Below are 26,430 nucleotides of genomic sequence, written 5' to 3'. Positions count from 1 at the left end.
ACAGGTAATTGAAGCTTTTTGTGCCTAGTATAGGTAGAATATTTTGTCTGTAGTACATAGATTCCAAGGTGACTGCTGTGCAATTTGATCTATGGGAACAAACTATTCATCTCATATAAGCTTTCATGTGGCATAAGAAAAATTGAAATTTTGAGTGAAGTAGCTTGATAGATCTGGATGTAATTAAGAAAAACAAAAGAGAGAACTTCAGGATTTGGGAATAAACTGGAGTACACTGTGAAAACCAAAGCATATATACAGGAAGAATGTACAAACTGCAAATGGACAATGGCCAGGCTTGTTATTTGATTTAGGCCTGTAGAGCTGTTGGGCATCTACACTATCCCACTGCACCACTGTCCAATGCCTGCTGATTAATTTACATACTGAAGGTCTTTGACAGTTGCCTGTTTTACATGGAGGTGTCAATGTAAATTTTGGTTGATGTGGAGACTCTTTGAAATATCAGCAAACATGCAATTCTGCATATGTCTCGATGTGTAATATTGATCAAGCAAAGTACATTGTGTGTATTAACAGCCGTAACTGTTTTAACTGTTGCATTTTATGGAACCCTTTTCTCCCAGCTACTGCATGCACAAATTTCATATTTTTAAAAAAAAAAAAATTTTTTATTTCCTTCCTTTTTTATCTTAGCAAGTAACTTCCTTAAAATTGTTAAAAATTGATGTATTTTGCAATCAGTGTGGATTGGTAATAATTTGAGGTCTGAATAAAAATAACTGAATTGCTAACTTTAACATAAAACTCTCTGAAATGTGTCTCATTAGGAAACTCAAAATACTTTTTTTTGCAGTTTATTAAAGTTGAAGAAAGTAAACATAAAAAGGTTTATTTTTTTTTTGTTTGTTTTTTTTACTTTGCAAATTACGAGGGCAATCCCAAAAGTAAGGTCTCCTATTTTTTTAGAAATACAAACAACAGTTTATTTTCTATAATGTTTACATCATTTTAAAGGTTAAAGACTTATTTATTTTTCTACATAATCGCCATTTTGGTCGATGCATTTTTGTAGACGCTGTGGTAGTTTTAGAATGCCCATGTCATACCAGCTCACCGCCATGTCCTTCAGGAAGCGTTGAACCTCATCTTTCACCTCTTCGTCGGAGTAGAATCGCCTTCCGGACAAATGTTCTTTCAACTTAGGGAACAGGTGGTAGTCACTGGGTGCCAAGTCCGGACTATAGGGTGGGTGGGTGGTGAAGTTCCAACTGCCGATCTTTACGCATGTTTTCCTCAACCTTCGCGACTGTCTTGTCGAAAATTGACAGTCTCCTGCGCGAACTTTGCACTTGACGGTAGCGTTCAACGGGAGCTCCATTTTCAAGAGCTGCCAAGCCAAGATTGAGCATCCCAGCGAAGCCGCACATGCTTGTTTGGGAGCGGAGGAAGCACCAGTCACAACAGTGTGGCCAACAGCCATACGAACAGTTTCTCTATGTCCCCACCGCTTTGGAGACCTTACTTTTGGGATTGCCCTTGTATTTGTTTGAAATAAAAAAAATCTATATATGCAGTATGTTGCTTTATTTTCATAGGAATCATAGGATTTTTTTTGTCATAGGTGATTATGATGTGATCCATCCTTCCTGACTCCTCATTGCATGGTTATAATGGAATTCCCCTTTGTCAAAATAGCAACAGTTCCAAACAACATTGCAGGACATTATGGAAGGGGAAGATAATGCAAAAGACCTAATAAGTTATTACATTTTAATTAAATCAATAGCCACACCAATAGTGTGACATGAGTGTACAATAGGTCATCATTTGTGATTTCAGAGCTAAGTTTTAGGAGCAATCAAGTAGAGGTTCTCTACCAATACTTCTGTGCATCTTTATGAGTATAGTTGAAGAAGGCCAGTGTCTTCTGCTTTGATGTACTGGCATTATGTATGTTGAACAGGTAAAGTTGAGTGAAGCTATTCATAACATTGTATATCAAAAGGAGTGCTCTAAATATTTATGCGTTACTCAGAGAATTTATTTCCTTAAAAACATTAAAGTTTTTTATTGTAAAACTGCTTTCTGTGAAATTACTTGAGTTTTTGGCATTCGGCCTACTCCCTATATATAACCCTTGTGTTATTTGGATGATGATTAATGGCTTTATTTGGAGATATACAGTTTCTTCCTTGTCACACCTTGCTTGCGCCAGACTGCTCACATTAGCTGAACTTGAGTATTTGCTGTCATCCCTAGGGAAAAAAAAATCTGTTATGTGGTCAGTAAGGCATAGAAAATAATAATTGCTAATACTAGAACTGAGTTTAAACCCCTTCTCCAGATTGCACCAACTTCTGCAATGCTTTCTTTTGGTGCTTAGCCTTGTATTTCCCCTTCTTGTCAGAGCAGTGCGATTAGCTTGCCCAGATATCCAGATGTTCCAGTCCTTAAAGGTTCATTTCAAATTGATAGTTTGAAACTTTTCTTATACCTGAAACTGTCAGCAATACTCCGGATTTATGAGATTCTGCTCTACGTTTTTACTGGCTTCCTGCTCACCAAATATAACTTGCTTTCATGCTCCTTTTTCCCACGGAAAAACAAAAAAAATACTTCTTACTCTGTACCTCTCACAACAACCTACACTTAATTTCTTCTTCTAAAGAGACCTTTTGTTTTGTCTCTGCTCTTCTCTCTTGGAATACAGTATTCTCCAGTGTGAGGTACTTCTCAAAAAAACTCAACAATCCTGCCATCTGAAGGAACTCCTCACAGATCAGTTATTGTGTCCCTTTGTCATCTGGCACTTTTCACCATGTGTTATGAAATTTCTCCCACACTTATTTTTTCATGCCTGGCGTTAATATGTCATTTCTGTCTTGTTTTCTTTCTGTAAATATTCCTCTATTACCACAAAACCTCAATTTCCTGGATTTGTCCTTATAACCTATTATCTTTCACTAACTTAACATTTCCTGTCTCCAGAAACTGTATAGATTACTGTAGTGACAGCTGGATAAACAGTGCTAATAATAAAGGTTTCCATCTCTGCCAATTCCCCCACAAAGTGCATGTGTACTGAAGTGACTTTAGCTGCAGGTGGAAGCTATAAATATATATATATATATATATATATATATATATATATATATATATATATATATATATATATATATAATGTATGTATATATGTATAAATAATAGACCATCACAAACAGAACTTTGCACAATACTTTGGCGAGCTCTGTAGGCCCTGCTGTTTCATTGAAGGACATGCATGTGGCAGATTCACTGGCAGGGTTATGCCTGACCTCTAGCTGCATCCAAATGGTGCCATCTTTCGACTTTAAGCCTGGTTTAGCTGCATTTTTCTTGTGTGTGAGTGGACATTTCTTGCATGGAGGGCTTCTGTTTTCTTTTCTCCGATGTAGAACCTTCATTCTCATCTGAGTTCACCTCTGCTATAGCACGTCTTTATTTGAAAACTAGCAGTGTCAGATGGGAGGGAGTGTGAACATGACTTAGAATAAAACTGAATTTAAAAAAAAAAATAAAAACTTTTACAAGTACCATAAATTTACATTGGTTGTTACAGAATGTATGTTTTTATTCTTTAATAGTAACAATAAGAGCAACTCACTACTCAAAATAGACGTACCCATAATCGAACTGGGAACCTCTTCATTACAAGTCAGCAGTTCTTACTGCTTTTCCACTCAAGCGGTCATGTCCTTGTCGTACTCTAACCCGATTTCTTTTTCTACAGTTATATTCTTGAATAAAAGCGCACTTGTTTTGCTATACGTGTACATTTTGTGAAAGTGTTTATTTGATATTTGGACTTAAGTCTCCACAAATTAAACACTTCATGTCTACATTTTATTAATTATTACTAAAATATGAAAAGCTTTTTTAGTTATGTGTTCAACAATTCCTGCCTTGCATTTCATTCTACATTTACACAGATTGCTGTACACATGGAATGCACATGAAATGTATGTATTCCAAATGACAATATACTTACCATCTACAACTCCAGGCACCTTACACCTAGATAAACAGACTTTAGCTCTGTGAATCCTCTGTGCAACTTGAGCCCCTTTGGGGTGGGAGGGTTTGATGTTGAGAAAGCAGGCTGCTTGCTCCTAGTACTGATAGAGACATTTACAAAACAAAAAACGCTGATGAGGGGATGTGAAGGAATTTAAGGTGGCCTGGGATTACATGTTTTTTTATAGGCTTCAGGGATTCTAGTGTTAAATATTTTGGCTAAATTGACAGTGTTTCCCCACTTGGTCTGTATTGTGCGGTAGCACAACTTACATAGAGGTTTGCATGAATCCTTGGGTTTACCATCTTCATTTGGCGCAAAGCAAAGTTATTTCCAGACGCTTCTGCTGCTGCTGATTTTCCAAATTAAATGTGACTGATAAAGCTTTGACGTGCTGAGGTAGCCATCTTTGTAACAATGTGCATAGCACTCAGACAACGCAATGCGCACAATGTCAGAGCACACCAGAAGTGGGGTCCGTAAAATTGATACCACGAAAAATTAATATTGAAATCGTTTTATACATGATGGAATTGATGCCATTGATACTTTCGATGTTTTTGACAACACTAGTGCCATATATTCTTGAGACTTGTGTTGGGACACCTAGCCTTTCACGATGATTGTGAAGAGGTTCTGAAATCTGTCTCCCAAAATGAAGGCATCTATGTTTTCAATTAGTTGATCTGCTACAGTGACAATGATGGTATGACCAATATTAGTCTCCATTGATATTTATCTTCTCTATGCTAATTTTCTGGTCTGGTGGTTTGGCATAAGCATTTTACATACTTGAATTTGTTCAACATTGACTACAGGACCAGGATGGGATGACAATGAATTCTTCTTCTGCAATTTCTGTTTGAACGGGTTCCCAATCTGTCATCTATAGCAATGGAGAACAGTAGCGATGACAGATGGCGGTTTTGTCTTTCTCCTGCAGTTATCAATTGAGTCAGATGGGGCCACATTATGCATGACCAAATATTGAAATAATGAATATCACACCTTAATTGGGTTACATATTTTCTCAGGGACCCATTTTTACCACACAAATTCTTAGATGTTTTTAAGTACACAGATCAAATCCGTGAATTCAAGGAAAGAGAATCCTAAATCTGTTGATTTATTAACGCAAAGTCTCACCATATAATCTATCTGAATTTACCAGCATGAAAATCCACGTACTGATAATGAAAGGTGGCATTTATTTTCTTTTTACATGTCACTGAGTGTGACCTTAACAAAAAGTCTTAACAATAATGTAAAGTAGCAAAGTACTTTGCACCAAGATGCCCTGCATCTAGTCATACAGAAAAGAATCATTCTCCCAGATCATTTGAAAGAGTTGATGCAGCAGTGGTGACAAAAACGTAGCATCAGCTTTGAGTGTCTCTATTGCGATTGGATCAAGTCGAAAGGCCAAGTGGTTCCCCCAACTTTGTTTTGAATAGTCATTTCAGTTTTACTGAGAATGTAGGGTTGGTAGATAATATGATTAATGAGTTGCACTGTGGGTACAGATCAACTGAAATTGTTGATCTAGCTAGGGAATTTCAAACACTTGCTTTAAGTGCTTAAACCAGGTCTTAAGCTGTTCCATGTGGTCGCTAATAAAATGACCGCTTTGATCCTTAACTGGCATTTTGGAGTTTCCACAAACACTTGACAGGACCCTAGTCAGATGGTCTACCATCATATTGCATTTAGAACCACACCTTTTGGTACCACTCACTTACAGGATATCCAGGTGGTGTACATATTTTTATTCTTTAATAAGTGAAGCCTTCTTTCAACAACAAGGTGATAATACCTTTAAGTAGGTCCTGTGAGCCTGCCAGATACATTTCTTCTCACTTCTTGCTGCAGTGTTCCAGAGGTCCTTACAAGGGACATCTGGGACATCTGACAGTCTTCTTCGTATAATTAAATCTATCTTGTTTGTATCACAGATAAATAGGGCATCCAGCAAGTTTTTTGAAGAGTGGACTGCTTCATCTTGGTTGCTAATGGCCTTAACGTATATTGTTCAGTAATGCAGCATTCTTGCAACGTTGCTGTGTTTCATCTTGGCATTACTGTTGCACTGTTACTCTCTTTCATTCTTTTTTTTCCTCTTGTAGTCCCTCCCCTTGGGTTTGAGTTAGAAATAGTTGGAATGTGTTGAGTGTAAGTGGGTCCCTTAAGAGTTGTGTTTGTGTTGTTTTATGTTTATGTCTATCTTCCTTCTTTTATTTTCTTCTGTTTCCATAAACCAGTTAGCATCATCCCTGTCAGGGCCAATATTTTGGGTCATTCAAGTGAAACATTCCACCCCTTTGAGTAAAAATTGATAGAACAAACTGCCAATGTTTAATTGGTAATGTTTTTGAAGCTGGTGTAGAACTGCAATTTTACCATGCAGAAGGTAATGAGCAAGAAAGAACAAACTGTACTGTTGTGGCCCAATTAAATTAAGCTCCTCAAATAAGACTGCAGTAAAATTGCACCATACCAATATACAGTGCATCCGGAAAATATTCACAGCGCATCACTTTTTCCACATTTTGTTATGTTACAGCCTTATTCCAAAATGGATTAAATTCATTTTTTTCCTCAGAATTCTACGCACAACACCCCATAATGACGTGAAAAAAGTTTACGTGAAGTTTTTGCAAAGTTATTAAAAATAAAAAAACTGAGAAATCACATGTACATAAGTATTCACAGCCTTTGCTCAATACTTTGTCGATGCACCTTTGGCAGCAATTACAGCCTCAAGTCTTTTTGAATATGATGCCACAAGCTTGGCACACCTATCCTTGGCCAGTTTCACCCATTCCTCTTTGCAGCACCTCTCAAGCTCCATCAGGTTGGATGGGAAGCGTCGGTGCACAGCCATTTTAAGATCTCTCCAGAGATGTTCAATCGGATTCAAGTCTGGGCTCTGGCTGGGCCGCTCAAGGACATTCACAGAGTTGTCCTGAAGCCACTCCTTTGATATCTTGGCTGTGTGCTTAGGGTCGTTGTCCTGCTGAAAGATGAACCGTCGCCCCAGTCTGAGGTCAAGAGCGCTCTGGAGGAGGTTTTCATCCAGGATGTCTCTGTACATTGATGCAGTCCTCTTTCCCTTTATCCTGACTAGTCTCCCAGTCCCTGCCGCTGAAAAACATCCCCACAGCATGATGCTGCCACCACCATGCTTCACTGTAGGGATGGTATTGGCTTGGTGATGAGTGGTGCCTGGTTTCCTTCAAATGTGACGCCTGGCATTCACACCAAAGAGTTCAATCTTTGTCTCATCAGACCAGAGAATTTTCTTTCTCATGGTCTGAGAGTCCTTCAGGTGCCTTTTGGCAAACTCCAGGTGGGCTGCCATGTGCCTTTTACTAAGGAGTGGCTTCCGTCTGGCCACTCTACCATACAGGCCTAATTGGTGGATTGCTCCAGAGATGGTTGTCCTTCTGGAAGGTTCTCCTCTCTGCACAGAGGACCTCTGGAGCTCCGAATCATCTCCCTGACTAAGGCCCTTCTCCCCCGATCACTCAGTTTAGATGGCCGGCCAGTTCTAGGAAGAGTCCTGGTGGTTTCGAACTTCTTCCACTTACGGATGATGGAGGCCACTGTGCTCATTGGGACCTTCAAAGCAGCAGAAATTTTTCTGTAACCTTCCCCAGATTTGTGTCTCGAGACAATCCTGTCTCGGAGGTCTACAGACAATTCCTTTGACTTCATGCTTGATTTGTGCTCTGACATGAACTGTCAACTGTGGGACCTTATATAGACAGGTGTGTGCCTTTCCAAATCATGTCCAATCAACTGAATTTACCACAGGTGGACTCCAATTAAGCTGCAGAAACATCTCAAGGATGATCAGAGGAAACAGGATGCACCTGAGCTCAATTTTGAGCTTCATGGCAAAGGCTGTGAATACTTACGTACATGTGCTTTCTCAATTTTTTTATTTTTAATAAATTTGCAAAAATCTCAAACTTTTTTCACGTTGTCATTATGGGGTGTTGTGTGTAGAATTCTGAGGAAAAAAATGAATTTAATCCATTTTGGAATAAGGCTATAACATAACAAAATGTGGAAAAAGTGATGCGCTGTGAATACTTTCCGGATGCACTGTATACAGTTGAGAAAGATTTACCTTCTAAGACTTTAGCGAAAAGCCAAGCAAAATGACACCTTTTATTGGCTAACTAAAAGATTACAATATGCAAGCTTTCGAGGCAACTCAGGCCCCTTCTTCAGGCAAGATGTGAAAATGTAATCTCAGTGAAAATATTAAAAACAGCTTTAAGTATTGACTTGGAAGGATCTTTGGGATCAGAATTGGTTATATTTTGACAAGCAGAAGAATTTGTAATATTTAAATTAGTATACATTGATAATATCTTTAACCTCCAGCACTGCAGTTTAACTGCACACGCTAGGGGTGTAAATATATTCAATGATTGACTTGTGCACAGTGACAAATGTAAGTTACTTGCATCTTCAATTAATTTAGTTTAAATGTGGTAGTATTGTTCTTTTTGGTAAATAGATAGATAGATAGATAGATAGATAGATAGATACTTTATTAATCCCAATGGGAAATTCACATATAACCATAGTAGTTAATTAATGTATGTTTTTAATTTTATTTGGAGATTGCCACCCCGTGTCTATAAAAAATGTCTAATCAGTTATGCTCCCCTGCTTCAATAGCAATTTAATATGGTTCTCTATCAAATTGTCAGTGCATTAAAATCTAAAGAAACAATGATTATATACTGTAGGAAAACCAGACCTACGGATTTATTCAGCCTCCTTTTGGTGTAATGTGTTTTTTGTAATAATAAAATTATACTGGTTTATTTAATGACATAATTGACTAACCATTTTAACTTTAATTCATTTAAAATTCCAATAAATTTAGCATTATGTGGTAATGGTAATTGAAATTTTGTTTTTTTTAATAAAGTACATCTAAAGCAAGAAAAGCAAATCCTGTTTATTTACACTCAGTGTGGTGAATATGCTGGTTATTATAATAGCCATATTGAAAAAGAAGAAACTTGATGTATGATTACAAGGTGATGTTCCTCTAATGTACTTAAACACAAGCAAACATTTATAGCACCTACCAATTAAAATGAAAATTCGGCATTTTATGTTTTCTATAACATTTCTATAAAAATAGTACTTGTTTATTAATGTCATAATGTAAAATTAATAAGCACAATGCGTTTTACCATCATTTATTTTAAAAAGTGTATTTTAGAATTGGTTAAATTATATCTCCAGATGTGATGATTGCCAATTAGCTGATGTATATCTTGTTGAAAATGATGAAAGTAACACATTTTGCACAAAATAAAAATGCAAAGTAATTTTATCATAGGTTCGCCATCGAACATCTGGCCAAGTAATGGCACTTAAGATGAATACACTCAGCAGCAACAGGGCCAACATGCTAAGGGAAGTACAGCTTATGAACAGGCTTTCACATCCTAACATCCTCAGGTAAGAGACTAATGTTTTCTTTGTATATCAGTACTGATTTTTGCTGTGCATTATATTAAGAAGTTAGGTATAAGCAAAGGTTAAAGTTTAGGCTTTATTATTTTCAGTGACTTTAAACAAGTAAGTAAGTAAGTACTTTATGCTGCTTTCTTAAGTTGAACCTTTTTAGGTACAATTGCATATAACATGAATAGCACCTACTGTGGTTGCCATATGAAACAATTTGGCTCCCAGTGGATCAATTTTGTTAAAATATTCTGCACTTACTCTTTAATCAGATTTGATGGGGAACATTATAACTTTTGTGTTATCTGAAGAAGAGTGTGCTCTACAAATTTTTGAATTTTCAAACTCTCCCGTTGTAAAACATTGGCAAATTTCCAAACTTGTCTCTTTCTTAAAATAGAGAAACATTCTGTGCTATTTGCATATCTAGAAATGAATGTAAGAGGAAAGGAATTCTGTAAGTGCTGCTTTGTAAGCATAGAATTAATAAGCACATACTTGATATTTGTGTTACACTGCATTATTGGCATATCAGTAATTTATCAGCATAGTTCCAGATCTGCTCTCCATCATGGTTCCATGTAGTCAATAGTTTTAAATTGATACTTTAACATTCCAATCAGAAGGTACTTGCAAAACTGTTACATAATTTAAAAAAAAAAAAAAAAACTGACCACAGAGCATAGGAGGCAATAACTAACAATATGACATCACTCAGACATTTTTTTTCATCACTTGAATTGGAGTCTGCCATCTATAAAAGCTGTTCAAGCCACCATAATACTGTTTGAGCTAAATTGCATTGTATTGTTAAAAAGCATGTTATAGCGGACAGACAGGGCCCTTGCCCGGCTGGGACACCCCTACAATGTAAGGTCCGAGAGAGAGTGCATTTCAAGACCATTGCCTCCCCCGGAGTGCTAGAGGGCTGCCCCCCGGAATGCAACAGTGCCATGGGTTTGGAGCATGGAAGCTCAACCCTGGTGGAACCTGTGGCCACTGCCAGGGAGTGACTGGAGAATGGCTGAGCCCTTGTTTGGAAATGTTGCCGGAAGCAGGTCAACAGCCACCAGGAATACTTCCAGGTGCCTTATAAAAGTAACCAGCAGCCATTACTCTGGGAGCCAGAGTCGTGTGAAAGAGGACGAAGCTTGCTGGAGAAGGAGTGGTGGCGAGAAAAGGGCAAAGAGAGATGATTGTGTGTGCTTTGTGTACTGGAGAACTGTGCTGTAAAGGTGGGAAGCAGGTGAAAGCTGTTCCCACGTGGAAAAATAAAATGTGTGTTGCACATGCACTTGTGTCTTTGCCTGTCTGTGTTGGGTAGGGTGGCTGGTATGCCCCCTGGTGGTCTACAATGTATTTAATGTAGTCTACTTATGCATGTAATTTTAATGTTTTTGCTATTATTTTTATTAGAAATCTGTTACAAAAACTTTTTATTTAAAAACTGACTTGTTGCTGCAATTAAAAAAAGGACAATACTCAAACTTTCAAATCCGATAAAGTGTCTGAACACACCTGAAGGTTATGCCATGTGCACATTTTCTATCTTGTTTAATTTGTTAAACAAATTTGAAGCTTGCCTGTCTGTTTTGTATTCTTTTGATTAAAACAAATAAAAAAGATAAGTTATGGTTTGTAGGTCGTAGTGAAGTTAATCATTCTTTGTTTATCAAGGCCTTTTTTTTTTTAATTAAGGTGTGCAATTTGGAACTTTCCAGCCATTCTACTTACTTTGTACTTTTATCAGAGTCATTAACTGATAATAAAATAGCAAAGCGTGCTATTTTCTTATTTCGCGGGTGGCTCTGGGACGCAACCCCCGCGATGGAGGAGGGATTACTGTATTCACATGGACAAAACTGGTCACAAAATTAGTACCAGTCAGATCCTGAGTCAGCAGGCCTAACTAACTACCACACTACCATGCTACAATTCCCTATTGTTTTCGCTAATGTGAAAGCTGTTGGATAGCAATAAGAGAAGCCTGTCTTAGTATTGATGTAGCACTAGTTAGTCAATTCAAAAAATACTAATTATTCAGGAATAATAAGAAAGGCATTGTTGTTTTCAGTTAATCTCTGTTAAACTAGAACTTGATATTATTGTATCAAGGTTAGTTTTAAACCAACACATCCTCTTAGAAACTAAAAAGTGAACTGTGTAATAGGGCTGGGTGATTAAAAAGATAAAAGATAATTATCGTAGAATAACTTTTCCTCAATAGATTAGAAATATAAGACATTGTTGATTTGAAAGTTGATAAAGCTCATTTCATCCATGTTTTGATAGACAACACGAAAAGCCAATGACAATGAGAATAGCACGGAGTGGAACCAATCATAATGGTTAAATAGAGTTATAGCCATGTCAGGTTAGGTTGACACACACAGAGTACTGAGTGTAGTAGCAGCTGCCAGCGGTAGTAGCACAGGTGCTAATGTTTGGGCTACAGCAGCCGTGCGCTATGGAGTTAACTTGCGCTTGCAAAATGTACTCCAAATGTCACTCGCTCTTTCAAAATGTGTTTCCTTGCACATGGACTTTTGGCAGTAACCTAACTCCATAGTGCATGCCAGTACATCAGGATTGGGAGCTAGATAAAAGAGAAAATGATGACAGAAAATATTAACAAAAACTCAAAAAAAAAAAAAAAATAAAAAAAAATCAGCATTACCGAAGAAGACACCCAGACAGCCCAAGGCTTAAAAGACGACGACATTGTTGAAAAGAAGGGACAGAGAATTTCGGTAGTGTGGAGGTATTTTGGCTATTTAAAATCTGACAAGAAGCACAGTAGCGTCCACTGTAAATTGTGTTGAAAGCATGTTCCCACAAAGACAGGCAATACCACTAATCTTTTGTAACAACTGAAATAGTGCTATACTTTAGAGCATGCTCAATGCAAGACTTTACAGTCCAATTCCCAAGCAAGTACTGCACTAATAGGGATTTCTTCTGTCTTTTTTTGTCTTTGAATAGAGGTCTGTGCGGGACCTGTGCTCGCCCACACTCGCATACACTTGGCCTCATTTGTCCTGCTCGCTGCTTCCATTAAGGAAAGAAGTCATGTATGGTTGATAAATCTGTTTAAAATGATATCATACTAGGAGGCAGCTGAAGGTTTCCTCACTTTGGCCCAGTTGTGATGATTTTGCTTCATCAGTTTTTAATGCATCTTCTGATGGGATTTAAATAATTTCTTAGCACAAGTTTGAACATCTTTTTCGCAGAAAGGATAAAAGACAGTGCAAGCATTATGTCTTGTTAAAACTTTGTAAGTAGACATCCAATTACTATTTGATATTGAAGGGTCGGGTTAGGTTGGGAGACAAAGTCAGAGAGGTGAGATTGCATTGGTTTGGGCATGTGCAGAGGAGAGATGCGGGGTATATTGGGGAAAGGATGTTAATGATAGAGCTGCCAGGCAAGAGGAAAAGAGGAAGGCCTAAGAGAAGGTTTATGGATGTGTTGAGAGAGAACCTGCAGGTGATGGGTGTAACAGAGCAAGATGCAAAAGACAGGATGTTACGGAAGAAGATGATCCACTGTGGCAACCCCTAACAGGAGCAGCCAAAAGAAGAAAAAGAAGATTGAAATAAAGTATGATTTATGTTAATAATTGCTATTCATTCTACAAAAATGTACAAGAGACAGGGAATGTAGGTGTTTATGTACAAGTCAAATTTATAAGATTAAGCTTAAAACATACGATTTTCTAGTCGGCATATTACTGGTAGCTTAATCAACACTCCACTTTCTCACAGTACTTTTTGCTTGTCAATACAAGCACACTGTAACCAAGCGAAGCACTGTGAACATACAGGCATCTCCTTATCTGCTTGCAGTCTCTGAGATAAAAGTGGGTGTTACTAATAGCTGACCAGTAAACTTCACTGCACTGTTTGATTTAGTTCAGTTGCATTAAGTCATAATTATTACAAATTATTACAAATCTCTTCTTGTTCCTGTACATTTATGATCCTCTTAAATAAAAAAAAGACAGCAGCTTTGGGCTGAGAAATGTTTCTACATTGTTGAGCATGTGAATAAGAGTTGGTGCTGAACAGTTTGACAAGTTCTTTCAGTAATATCTGATTCTGAATCAGTCGTTGTATCTTTTAACAGTTTCAGAAAAGAGACCACAGTTGTTACCTTTTTGTTGATGTGGCCAGTCATCAAATTGCTGCAACACTGAGTTCAGCACTATATCTTGTCTCCACAGATCTTTTTGTGTGACCTCATAAACTTGCCTTATTATCCAGCATGTTTTTAAAATACCTAACATTTTTACACTAGCCAGATGCTATGCAACTTCGAATGCTTTCTCCTACACGCCTGGTGTAAAATCACTTAAGAGAATCCTGTTAAGAATATGGGCACTACAGTTTATTCTGATGCAGCTGCGCAAGGCAGCGATTGTGTTTGATCCTCGGACTATAAGAGTCAATTCCAAAATGTCTGTTTTCAAGCAGTAAAGCGCAAATATTTTCACCCGTTTTTAATCGTACTTCAAACGGGGTCCAAAAATCACCCTTGACACATGATTGTAGCTCTCATTAATGTAATGGATGGTAGCAGATATGAAAGAGGTTTTCTCAAAGTTTTCTGTCCAAGTTATGACAGTACACCCATAATTTTTAACGGCTTCTAGTGTGTCATACAATGTCCTTTCTGTTTTTGGCTTTTTCCACCGTGTGCCATGATAGTCATTGGATGAGGCAGTATCTCTTTAAACTTCAGACTTCCAATTTTGGCTGCTGTGTCCAACCAGGTGCTGCTCAATTTGAATATAGCTCTCACCAGGCACTGTGTCTCAAAACCCTATATCCTTGCAAACAAAATCTGCACATTTACCCTGTGATACACTTTTAGCGTTAGTTATTACTTTTGACAGATTTGGCAAGAATGTCAGTTTAGTTTGACACTTCACTACTGCACATGCTTGTACCGCTTTAAACCTGAGGTTGCTGACTTGTGTCCACTGAATGTTAGCTCATTTATTGCAGCAAGCACACAACACTTGGTTGCCGTTGACATTGATAACAATTGAAAAAGACTGCCAAATGTCAGACTTCCCTTTTTTGAGTTTTACAGTCTTGGGTCTTGTCCACATGTACCCGGATATTTTTTAAAACGCGAGTTTTCCTCCTTTGTTTTTAAAAAAGACCCTGTCCACATGTGCACTGTTTTTAAAAAAAAAAAAAAAAAAAAAGCAAAAATCCACTGTTAAAGAGCACAAAGCAGACATAGATAACAAATGGAATGTCCTTGAGATTAATGTCCATTGTCCGTTATTTGTTTCAAATGTTTGTTCAGCATGGAATTTGCTGAAATATTGGTGTCATGAACACTACCTGGAACTTTCACTACAACATCAATAAGTGAAATCTTGTAATCACAGATGGCATGTATGTTAAGAGAAAACCTCCCCTTTCTGTTCAAATAATCTATGGAATTTGTGAATGGCTGCTTTTACTTTGTAAGTCATGATGAAAACCTGTTACAAGTTCCTCTACGTTGTACTCGGTGACAGGTAATTGTATATACACAGGGCCCAAGTGGACTGTAGTTACTTCACACACTTGCCATACTATTTTAGAAACCACATGTCTTTAACAACCCAAAGGCATTTGCTATTTTGTATAATCTCCCCTCATCTGCTAGATAGTAGAGTGTATAGACAACTTTTTTGAGAACACTGACAGGTGATTTCATTACAGTTGTCTTTCATTTGATGTGTGGGCAAAGCAGGTCACTCAGAGACAACAGCGGTGTGCTTGAAAAATGAAAATTCTCTTCAGCAACAACCATTTTGTTCTCAAACTTGTCCCTCCAACTAGAGGTCTGTGCCATCAGGGTGTTCAATGTAGCAGTGACCTCCATAGCACATTCTGATGCTTCAGTTGCTCAATATAGTGTTAAAGTAATTGTACGTTTTAATGTAAACTTGTAAAAAGTCCCGTTAACAAGGTTAAAATCAGCACTATTTTGGCTGTGACCACAATTGCTCATAATTGCCTCAATGTAAACAAAACATACAATGGTGATGAAACTAACGTCAATCAAAGATGATACTGGCACACACTCTGACGTTATAAGCCAAAAACTGTTTTCCCTGTCTACACGTAAACTGTAAAAGCGGAGTTTCTAAATATCTTCACCCTGGAAGGAGTTTTTCCAGAAGCTCCGTTTTCAGGGACCTAAAAAGTTTTCGTGTGGACAAAAGGCCAAAATGCATACAAAAACCTATGTTTAAAAAAAAAAAAAAAAAAAAAAATACCCAGGTACATATGGACAGGGTCTTGTACTAACTTTTTTTAATGCTTTCCGCTGTAGAAGTAAGGTGGTCTCCAGGCCCTGTAATCGTGAGAAGGTGCGTGTGAGACAGCATATGCATGCGTCCTTACTGCAAATTATGTGAAATATATAATGAATGTACATTGTTTTAAATTTTAATTTCCTAGACTCTGAATCCCGCCTGCAATACTGAAAATTGATCCCATGTCGCAAGCAATTGCATTGAGTCCCGCAAGTCCTGCTGTCAGTTTGCTAGCTTGAAGCATAACCTGACAACAATTAAGTGAATATGTCAATTTTGTTTGTTCTCCTTTGGTTTACATTTGAAAGCTGCTTGAATTTGTACCGAGGATACATACAGAATTTTTTTGTCTGGTTTTTTTTTTTTTTTTGAAGGTTTTATTTCGCACCATTTAACACAGTTTGAATCTATACCAAGGAAAAAGTACAATATCGAGGTAGTTTTTTGAGATTGTAAACTGCTCAAAAAATTAAAGGAACACTTTGAAAACACATCAGATCTCAATGGGAAAAAAATAATGCTGGATATCTATACTGATATGGATTGGGTAATGTGTTAGGAACAAAAGGATGCCACATCGTTTGATGTAAATGAAAATTTTCAGCCTACAGTTGGCTGAATTCAAAGACACCCCGAAAATCAAAGTGAAAAAATGATGCGGCAGGCTAGTCCATTTTTGCCAAAATTTTATTGCAGCATCTTAAAATTGTACTTGGTAATTTGTGTGGCCTCCACATGCTTGTATTACATGCCTGACAACATTGGGACATGCTCCTAATGAGACAATGGATGATGTCCTGGGGGATCCCCTCCCCAGATCTGGACCAGGGCATCATTGAGCTCCTGGACAGTTTGAGGTGCAACCGGGCGGAGTCGGATGAACCGAAACATAATGTCCCAGAGGTGTTCTATTGGATTTGGGTGAGGTGAATGTGGGGGCCAGTCAATGATATCAATTCCTTCATCCTCCAGGAACTGCCTGCATACTCTTGTCACATGAGGCCGGGCATTGCCGTGTACCAGGAAGGAACCCAGGACCCACTGCATCAGCATAGGGTCTGACTATGGGTTCAAGGATTTCATCCCGATGTCTAATGGTAGTCAAGGTGCCGTTGTCTAGCCTGTAGAGGTCCTCCAAGTTCGCATATGTCTAACAAAGAAGGCACTACTTGCTTTTCAGTGATTTTGATGATTTCTAAGAGAAAAGGTATTGAACCCAAGATCTGTGTTTTTACTTCATGACATTTTCAAATATGTGATTTTTCCCAAATCATGATTAGAAGCACTCTGAGAAACACCAGAAAAAAAGCGGTTTTTTTTTTTGTAAATACACAAGTATGCCAATCTGACAGAATTCACACCAGAATAGTCAGTAGTTAACAGTATGTCTGAAAATGCACAGCCAATTTGCAAATGGAGAAAGACAGTAAACTCCATAAGTCAGTCAATTGCTATTCAGTTAGTTTTGCCAACTACAGTATACACGCATATCACTTATTTAGCAAGGGGTTAATTCCCAAATAAAAATGCCTTGTTTAAAAACAGCTCAGTCAACTAATGTATAACTACTTCTTTTGTGAATGAAATCTGAATAAATTCTGGACTACTTTGAGCAAAATTAAGGCATCTTTCAGATTATCTTCTTGTTGCAAATAAAATATGATGGATATTTAACTTTCAATTCAAGCTGTTAAAAATACATACCTATCTTATTCCCATATCACATTATCCAAACAGAGCTTTACCAATATAAGCTGTTCAGAAGAAGACATATGTAGTGTCATAAATGAAACCCTAAAAACAGGATTCAACTACACAGTAGGGCTTGATATGGAAAAAAAATCTCATCACTATAATTTTTTCATATCCATCGATATTGATATATATCACAATCTAAATCAAATCAGTATTTCTGTCAAGTTTAAAGGTTCCTTTTTACTCCTAAGTGAGATGTGACAATATCATAATATTTAAATCAAAATTAGCCTTATTTGTTTTCTGCCAGAAGTTGAACATGACAAATGTACTGTTGAACATTGTACAACTGTATTTCAAATAAATAAAGTATTCATATATTATAAACGAAAATCTTACTCCTGACTAGTCAAAAGCCCGATTTTGTTTTCATGCCTCCTCAAAGGAAATACACCTAGGAAAAGAGAATATTCCTTTAATTTAGACTTTGAATTATTTAAACACACATACAAATGTATTTTGAAGTAGCTGTAGATGCGAACATGCAAATGAGTGCAATTTTACTTTATGTTGTAGGTAAAGGTTGATTAGCTAAGTTGGTTAACATGGCCTGAAGGTCTGTATTGTGACGTTGAGGCTTATCTTAGCAGCTCAGCATTCCCCTAGCAGTTTAAGTTTTACCTAAGAGGTAACCTCACCACATGATAGTGCAAAACAGAAATGCTGAGAGAGACGTGCGGGATGTAAAATATTCTGAAGATGGAAATATGGATCTTTGAGAACCTTTGAACTGGTAAAATTTGTTAGATTTTTGCTTTCATTTTCTCCTTTATTCCTCCAGTGTTAATCAGAAGGCCTACTAAAGAATCTTCCTTGAGCTGGGTGTGGCAAAACAATTGAATTGAAAATTTTGCTTCAACTAACCATTTTTGCACTACAACAGCCCTGAAGTGCAGCAGCAGGGGGGCATTAAGAGATGGGATATGCAAAATTCTGGGGATGGCAGCATTTAAAGTTTGTACTGTATGTACAAACTACTGAAGGTAGTAACATTAACAGGTGATGAATACAATGTGGTGGCATACGGAATAAACAGAGTTGCAGTGTGAGGGGGATTGTAAGTGAAGTGACAGTAAATTAGTACAAATTCAAAAGAAAAGTCTGATTGTTAGAAAGACTTATGTCACACTGAATGCAAATTATGAACTGTGCAGTTTATACATAACCTAGTGACTTTTGTAATTTTACAAACAGCTTTTTTGCATCTGTTTATCATTTTTAACACATTTTATTTGTTAGTTTTATCATTTAAGGAAAAAACAGTATTATTTTTGATATAATTCTAGAGAAAAGCCAAGCAAAATGACACCTTTTATTGGCTAACTAGAAAGATTACAATATGCAAGCTTTCGAGGCAACTCAGGCCCCTTCTTCAGGCTTGATTACATCTTGCCTGAAGAAGGGGCCTGAGTTGCCTCGAAAGCTTGCATATTGTAATCTTTCTAGTTAGCCAATAAAAGGTGTCATTTTGCTTGATATAATTCTGTAATTTTTGTTTTTTGTTCTTTAATAAGGCAATTAATAATGGTGATCCCTGGGCTTCTTTTTAGTATGTTGAAAGACGACTCATGATAAATATATATAGGTAATTCCAAACTCTAGTATAACATGATCTGTAATATATTATTTTATCATCTCTAGTAACATATTAAAATTTCAGAATAGGTCCACATTTGATATATGCAGTTTTGGCTTTAGTTGAATATTTGTATGTATATGTATTTTCTGTACTGTAAGTTATGCAGTGCTACTGTAAGTTATGCAGAATTTAAAACTGCTCCTCACACCAGTATATTGTTTCCTAGTCCATCATTAGCAGCCCATGTATTGAAGAAATTTCTTCACAAGTAGGGCAGCCACAAACGATCAATCTAACAACTAAGGCCAGGTTTATACTTCACGCGGTGTGACACGTGCCCCAGCAAACGCTCCTGCTATGCAAGCGTTTTACTGTTTATACGTACTTTACATAAATCTGGAAGAATCCACCAGGAATCCTCTGGAATTCCTGTGTGTGTTCTTGCCATCGTCACATTTATATATTTATTTAAGCCAAATGTTTTTCTCATCTTCTTCTGTTATTTCTGTGCATAGGTGTTCTGTTTTTGATTTCTTATTATTTGACAATGTATTGTCACATATTAAACATGAAGATGTTGCTGAGCGGGGATGACGGTATGTGTATAAATCAGTTTGTTCATTTTTTAATTCTTTAAGTTCATAGGAAATGTATTGCTTTTTGGATGGCTATCCTATTAGACAGGACACGCTGGAGGGACTATGTCTCCCGGCTGGCCTGGGAACGCCTTGGGATTCTCCCGGAAGAGCTAGAAGAAGTGGCCGGGGAGAGGGAAGTCTGGGCATCTCTGCTGAAGCTGCTGCCCCCGCGACCCGACCTCGGATAAGCAGAAGAGGACGGATGGATGGATCCTATTAGATATCTTATATGTGTGAATTACCATGTCAGCTTAGCATTATTAAACCTTTAAAAAATCTCGTTCTTTGCTATTGTAGAACAGTTCTGCTAAACTTCAGACTTCGCAGGGGATAGGATGAAGTGGGAGAAACATTTACACCACACAACAATTGATTGGCAGTGTTCAGTATAACTCCACACGCTACTTTTCCAGATTGCTTCTTTCCAGGAAGATAAGGGACAGTTGTCCACAACGCCTTAAGAGAGAAGACTGAAACAGCACAGAAACGTTTCACTTCAGAAATGCTTATTTCTAGACTTTTTTTTATGTGAAAAACAGTTTTTCACTGAAATGTGCTGTCTGTACACGTGATCCAAGAAGTGCACTTATTTTTCAAAAAAAAAAAAAAAAACTGCTTTTCAGCAGTAGCTTGCCTGTGGATGGAGCATGATGTGTTGCTCTGTTGCAGTCATTCTTTCAATTTGTATTAGCTGATACTAATGAACTAGATTTAAAAAATTATCTTTCATATTAGTCTGATCATTTATTGAATGTGATTTACTTATAATTTAATCACTGGAGAAAATATGTAAAAGTACCTTAATATAGCGGACATATATTTGTATAGAATTTTATCGCTAATGCAGTGTTTTTGTTTTTTTTTTTTTCCTCCCCTTCCAGACAGACTACTCATATTTTGCTAGACTGTGTATTAAAGCATTTTACTTCAATGCACCAGTGACTGATAAAAGTGGCAACTAGCAGAATAACTGACTGTTTGGTTCTAACGTTCATCCAGTGCTACTCACTAACATGAATGTATTGATTTCTAAAAAAAAAAATCAATTTTAAGACATCTAAGTATAAGTTTATTAATTATGTTATTGTGCTTTATATTTCCAGAGCGTTTCTTCTTTAAAGGTTATTAGTGCATTGAAGCAGTGCTGTTCTGGAACGGGATCTGTGCTTTAATGTATTTAACAACCAACCATTTTGTCAGCTTTTTGTAGTGAAATACACACAATATTTGGAGAACCTTCCTCTGTATAATTTGATGCAACTGCTGCCACAGTTCACTTGAATCAAAACCTGTATGCAGGAAGAATTAATCGATTCTGTGCCTTTTACGTTAACATTAATTTCATTGTTAATTGTTTATTTATAACTAGTTTCTTTATACTCCAAGATGATAACTGTGCAACAATTTGTAAGAATATAGGCTTAGAGGGTTTTTACTTTAAGTAAACCTAACAACCTTTGTTGTGATTCAGAAATGGTAATATTATTGTAATGCTTTCGTTCACACTAAACTTTATCCTATTTACAATTCTAGCAGAATTAACAAATGTCGACATTTGATAATTTACAAAAATTCATTGGTGTGCAAATTCTAACAGTATTTTTGAATTTTTTTTTTTATTCCCTTTTAGACAGTCTGACAGTTTTTTGATGCTACTATGTTCTTGTTTGCAGAACTCTCTAATTTAGAGGATCTGCAAAATTTTATAAAAACCACTGCCGTGTGTGTGTGTGCACGCGCAAGTTTTAACTTCCTTTTTTTTTTATTACTAATAGTGGCCTTTCATTTTTATAGCAATGTTAGTGTACAACTTTAGAGCAGGATGCTGTTTACCACAGTCTCTAACAGAAAGTAAAGCAGTTGTGTTAAATCAAGAAAGGTTCATGCTTGCATGTGCTGTGTTACTCATCCATTTGCTGACTCGCATTTTACTTGTAATGGTTATTTCTCTTATGTTTTCATATTGAGTGTTCAAAGATAAAGTCCATATTGTAATTTTTCAAATTGGAAGCAGCACCGCATTTAGAAGGATATTTTGTGTTGCTTTTTTATTCTAAACTATTAATCTGCATGAGGCTTACATTGTTACATTTGACTGCATTAGCAAATCATTGTATTAACTGTTTAATCCACATTTGAGTATATTCATTGTGGGGCCTGCTTGTAGTCTGTGTAGCTTCAAAAAAAACTATTAAGGTACTATTTTCACAACAAATTATTTCTTAAATTTCCATTTGCTTGCCAGATTGGGCCACCGATTTCAAAGAAGCAATATATGAAGATCGAGTGGTTGTTAGTACTGATAAGTTTCTTTTGCTAACGGAGATATTTTGCAGATCATGCCGGATTATTTATATTTGTCTGGACAAAGCCAAGCACAGTGCCAGCAAGTATGAAGTGCTTACATTTTGCATGCTGTTGCTTATAGGGTGCACGTAAAGAAAACGGTCCTGTTGATTACATTAGACAGTACTCATTTTTTTTCTTTTGAGTGAATGTGACAAGTGCTTCATAAAAACGCAGTCCTTCACAAAGTATCTTTGGAATGCTTCAGCTTTCTACTAGGGATGCTAAAATCCCAGAAATTTGGTAAACGTTTTACATCAAGAATTGGAAGTGTGTAAATGTTTACTTGAAAATCTGAATTTATTAATTTTGGATTACAGCAACTTGGCAAATTCTGCTAAACATTGGTAAATTATGTGGATTGCTCTGTGCCCCTGGAATGTCTGCCTGCATGACACAGAGGCACTGCATTTTTAGTTCAAGTTTTATGCTTATGTAGGTGGTTGGAGCTTAAAGTAATGGAAGCTGTGTTCTCTGCTTTTTCCTGTTCTTGCCCACTCACTGTGTGCTCTGTCTCTCTCGCTTCATGCCAGGGCAGATGTGAAATGTATTATCAAATAGCTTGTCACACACAGCTGATTTTGCCTGTTTGTTTTTTAGTCATCTTATTTCAACATGTGCAAAGGGGAATAAAGTAAAAAAAATAAATCTGAACAATGTATGAGATAAAACCTACTTCCACACTACTATGTTTTCAGAGTATGACATTTCTTAGGTTGTATCCACACTTCTACATTTTCATTTAAAAACTGTTTTTGAACAAAGTGATCTCCGACCACATTAGAATTTTCACAATGTTTACAAAATTATCTTTGTCGACACTAGATGCCCTAAAATACATATGATGTAGAACTTCACCTTCACTGGGCATGTACTCATGAGCAGGAAGGAACTTTGTAGTGCAAAATTCAGATCTCTATGAAAATCAGATTTCCTTGAAAGTGTTACTAAATAAAAATACTGTAAACATTAAAAAAAAAAAACCTCTGTGTACATTTCTGAGAGGATTGATTATAATAACATACAGTGGAACCTCTAGATACGAGTTTAATTCGTTCCAGAACTGAGCTTGTATAGCGAATTTCTCGTATCTAGAACAAACTTCCCCATTGAAAATAATGGAAATCCAGTTAATCCGTTCTGCACCCCAAATATATTAACATAAAAATCAATTTTCCTAACAAATAACACTGATAAATTATATGTACTGTAGTCTACCTTTAATAAATAACACTGGTAAATAATATAACTGATTATTAAAAGAATCAAAACAGGTGTCCAAAGTGCAGTAGAGCATTCAATAAATCTTTAAATAAATAATCCTTAAAACAGTTGTGAAGTGGAGGTTTAAAATACACAAGAATAACAATCCTTTAACACGAGGTTAAAACGTCAAAAGGATGCCGTCTTTAAAAAACAGATGACAATCCCCGGTGCTTCTTCTCTGTTAGCGTCTCACCTGCGGGCTCTGCAACAGGCGAGACACTCTTAATGCAGCTGACCTTCTGTACACCGTCCTGCTTCAGCTGTTTGGCTCGCCTGTTCAGCTACACGCGAGCCTGCACTCACTTACTTGCCTGCCTGCCCCCCCCGCTCGCTCTCTCTCTCTCTCTCTCTCTCTTCTTTTCTTTTACTTTTTCTCCCCCTTAACCGGCTCGTGCTTCTCTATATATGCGGGGAGGACATGGCAGCTGCAGCCCATCAGCCACAGGAACAATCATGGATGTGGGCAGTTTCCCACCTGTGCACTTAAAGTGAGAAACGCAGACACCGCAGATCGCGGCTCGCAACTGCTACCACGCCCCCTTGCTAAGCCGCGAGCTATACCCACAGCCTGGCTCGTGGCTCGTTACGCGAGCCAATGCTCGTATTTAGATCTGAGTTTTTCGCTCATACTTTCCTCATATTTTGAATTTCTCGTATACAGAGGTGATCGTATCTTGAGGTTCCACTGTATTTGTAAAACTAACTCAGTAGTGAAACAAATAAATGCATACTCGCATGTGTCTATATAATTTGCTTTACTGCATTGTGTTTTCATGTGTCTTTGTGTCCTGTATTTTTTTGAGCATGGCTGCATTCTACACCTGCCTCTTCTTCAAGTAACTTTCTAGCTGTGCTACAACTTGATGGACTTCATTTCCCAGCTGCCCTGAAGGGCGTTGCCCTCATTGGAGGTCGGCACAGGGTCTGCTGGGGACAAGAATGGCTGGTGGGAACTTTAAAAGTGAGCCAGCTAAACAGAGAAGGACCACTGTTGTTTCTCATCACTGTTGCCGTTTGCCTGCGTGGTTGTCCTGCTTTGCTGTTGTATTGGATTTAAGTTTTGTTTTGTGCCCATCTGGATTATCTTTATCAGAGGGAGTGCTCCCACGCATCTCAACACAAAATGTTTCAGAAACGGTAGGACATTGTTCTGTATGTTTATTGTTGTGCATTGTGGTTGTTATCACCGAAGGGAAGGGTTGTCTGAATTTTTTTTTGTTTATATTTTATTTCCATTTTTTTATATTATTCATTCATTTATTTGATTTAGTGGGTTCGCGTCTGTCTGAGTGAGTGTAGGTCGGGCTAAGGCTGGGTGAGTAAATGGAATCCCCACCAAAAAAATCAATCACCATTCCACTGATGGTGCGAATCTGAGTGGCACCGGACTGCTACAGATTTTGGTGAGCCAGGTTTCTTTACATGTACCCTTCTAGTTCCACGCACATTTCTCATTTTACACAGAAGTCATATCTGTCGAAGGTGCATTGTAGGACAAGGAGCTTGAACTAAATGTGCTGCTGATTGATATGCATCCAACACCTAGGCCGCGTCAAATAATGGTCAGAGCCCCTCTCGAGGAAAAGGTTAGCCTGCTGGATACCCTGTGTGTCTCCAGTCTGGAGCAGCTCGAGACCATTGAGGGACGGGTTTTGCAAGCCCTGATGTTATGCCTAGAGCAGTTAGAGGCACAGGTTGATGACATCGCCCACAGCTTCATCAGTCGAGACAAGACTGTCCACAACCTCATCGATGCCACTGTCACCCAAGTATCTGGCGAGGCAACTGTGAGAGTGAAGCGTCTTGAACAGTCCTTCACACGGTACATGCAGCGCCTAGAAGTGAACATGAGATAGGAGATCCAGGGGCAAGTGCAGGAGAGCTGGGGTTCCCTCTCGCAGCCACTAAAGCAGTCGACTTCTGTGGCTACGGTTGGGGAATGACTGGGGACAGTTTTCTTTGTCGGCTGCAGTGCTGCAGATGGAGTTCCCTAAGCTGGCCTCTCAGTCTGCACCCACGAGCATCGTCGACTGTGTAGAGGAGGTAGACTTGTTCGTGGAGCTGCATCCTCCAAGTGGTCCTGTGCTGCAGGGATTCCTGAACATGGCACTCAGCGGTCCAGCGCTTGCTTGGTGGTTTGTGGAGCGGCAGAAATGTACCAACTGGCTGGAGTTTCACACTGCCTTTCCGGATGCCTTCCTCTGAGATAAATACCAGGCACTGTTGGAAGAGAAACTTCGGACCTTTGTGCAAAAGCCATCACAGTCCATGTGTTGTGTCTTAAGTGGCCGTCTGACATACGCAAAGAAGAGGTATTGCAACGGATCCTGGATACGTGTGTCCCTCGGGTGGCAGCTACTCTGAGGGGGGTCGTGAAGTCTGTGGGGAGTTGGTAAAGTTTGGGTCCTGAGTGGAAAAGGACTGCGTGGCCATTGGGGTTGGTGGATCTCTTAAGGGTCCCACACCTTGGGAAGTCCCCTGTCCCAAACCATGAGGGAAAGCCCTGTGTCGATGTCACCTTGGTGCAAGCCACCTTACACCTCTTAGTGGTGCCTGCACAAGTGTGAAGTGTCATGGGAGAGGCAGTCGTAGATACAGACAGCACTTATACCCTTAAATACAGTTTGTGTGAAAAGCTTAAAGTGCCACATGAGCAAGTTAGGAAAAGTGCAAAAGTAAAATTCTTTCTCATTGATAGAATGCCACACAGATCAAAGGGCAAGGTTCCCCTGGGGCTTTCTTTGCACAAGACGCACTGGGAGACAGAGTTCTATGTCCTAGAAGATGACCACCTGTCAATGCCATTATTACTCAGTATGGACTTACTAATGTAGGTAGGGCTTACCATCCACCTGTCACAGTTGGAGTAAGAGTTCACAATGGATGACATTTATCGGTTTGGGAGGAAGGCTCAGAGCGATCTAGTTTGGCCTAACTTGCATTATTATTTTGCACAGGTGGTTGTCAATCCCAGCCCAGTACAGAAGACAATTCTTGGAGCAGCTGGAGC

The 26,430-nt window shown here is 38.1% G+C and overlaps 1 protein-coding gene across 4 annotated transcripts in view; it reads left to right on the top strand.

The window, feature by feature from the left end:
• The window catches only part of tesk2 (testis associated actin remodelling kinase 2), a 130,561-nt gene that overhangs the window by 54,436 nt on the left and 49,695 nt on the right, over positions 1–26,430 (top strand). For 3 of the 4 annotated variants that reach the window (XM_028811255.2, XM_028811254.2, XM_051933131.1), the window contains one exon: positions 9,387–9,508. The exons of the other annotated variant lie outside the window; for it this stretch is intronic. In XM_028811255.2, the coding sequence (XP_028667088.2) occupies positions 9,387–9,508 (122 nt within the window). The remainder of the gene's footprint in view (positions 1–9,386; positions 9,509–26,430) is intronic. 4 annotated transcript variants of the gene reach the window in all.

The sequence above is a fragment of the Erpetoichthys calabaricus genome, chromosome 10 (genome assembly GCF_900747795.2).
Source record: "Erpetoichthys calabaricus chromosome 10, fErpCal1.3, whole genome shotgun sequence".
In the NCBI taxonomy this organism is placed as follows: domain Eukaryota; kingdom Metazoa; phylum Chordata; class Cladistia; order Polypteriformes; family Polypteridae; genus Erpetoichthys; species Erpetoichthys calabaricus.
This window is presented reverse-complemented; position numbering and strand designations above follow the sequence as displayed.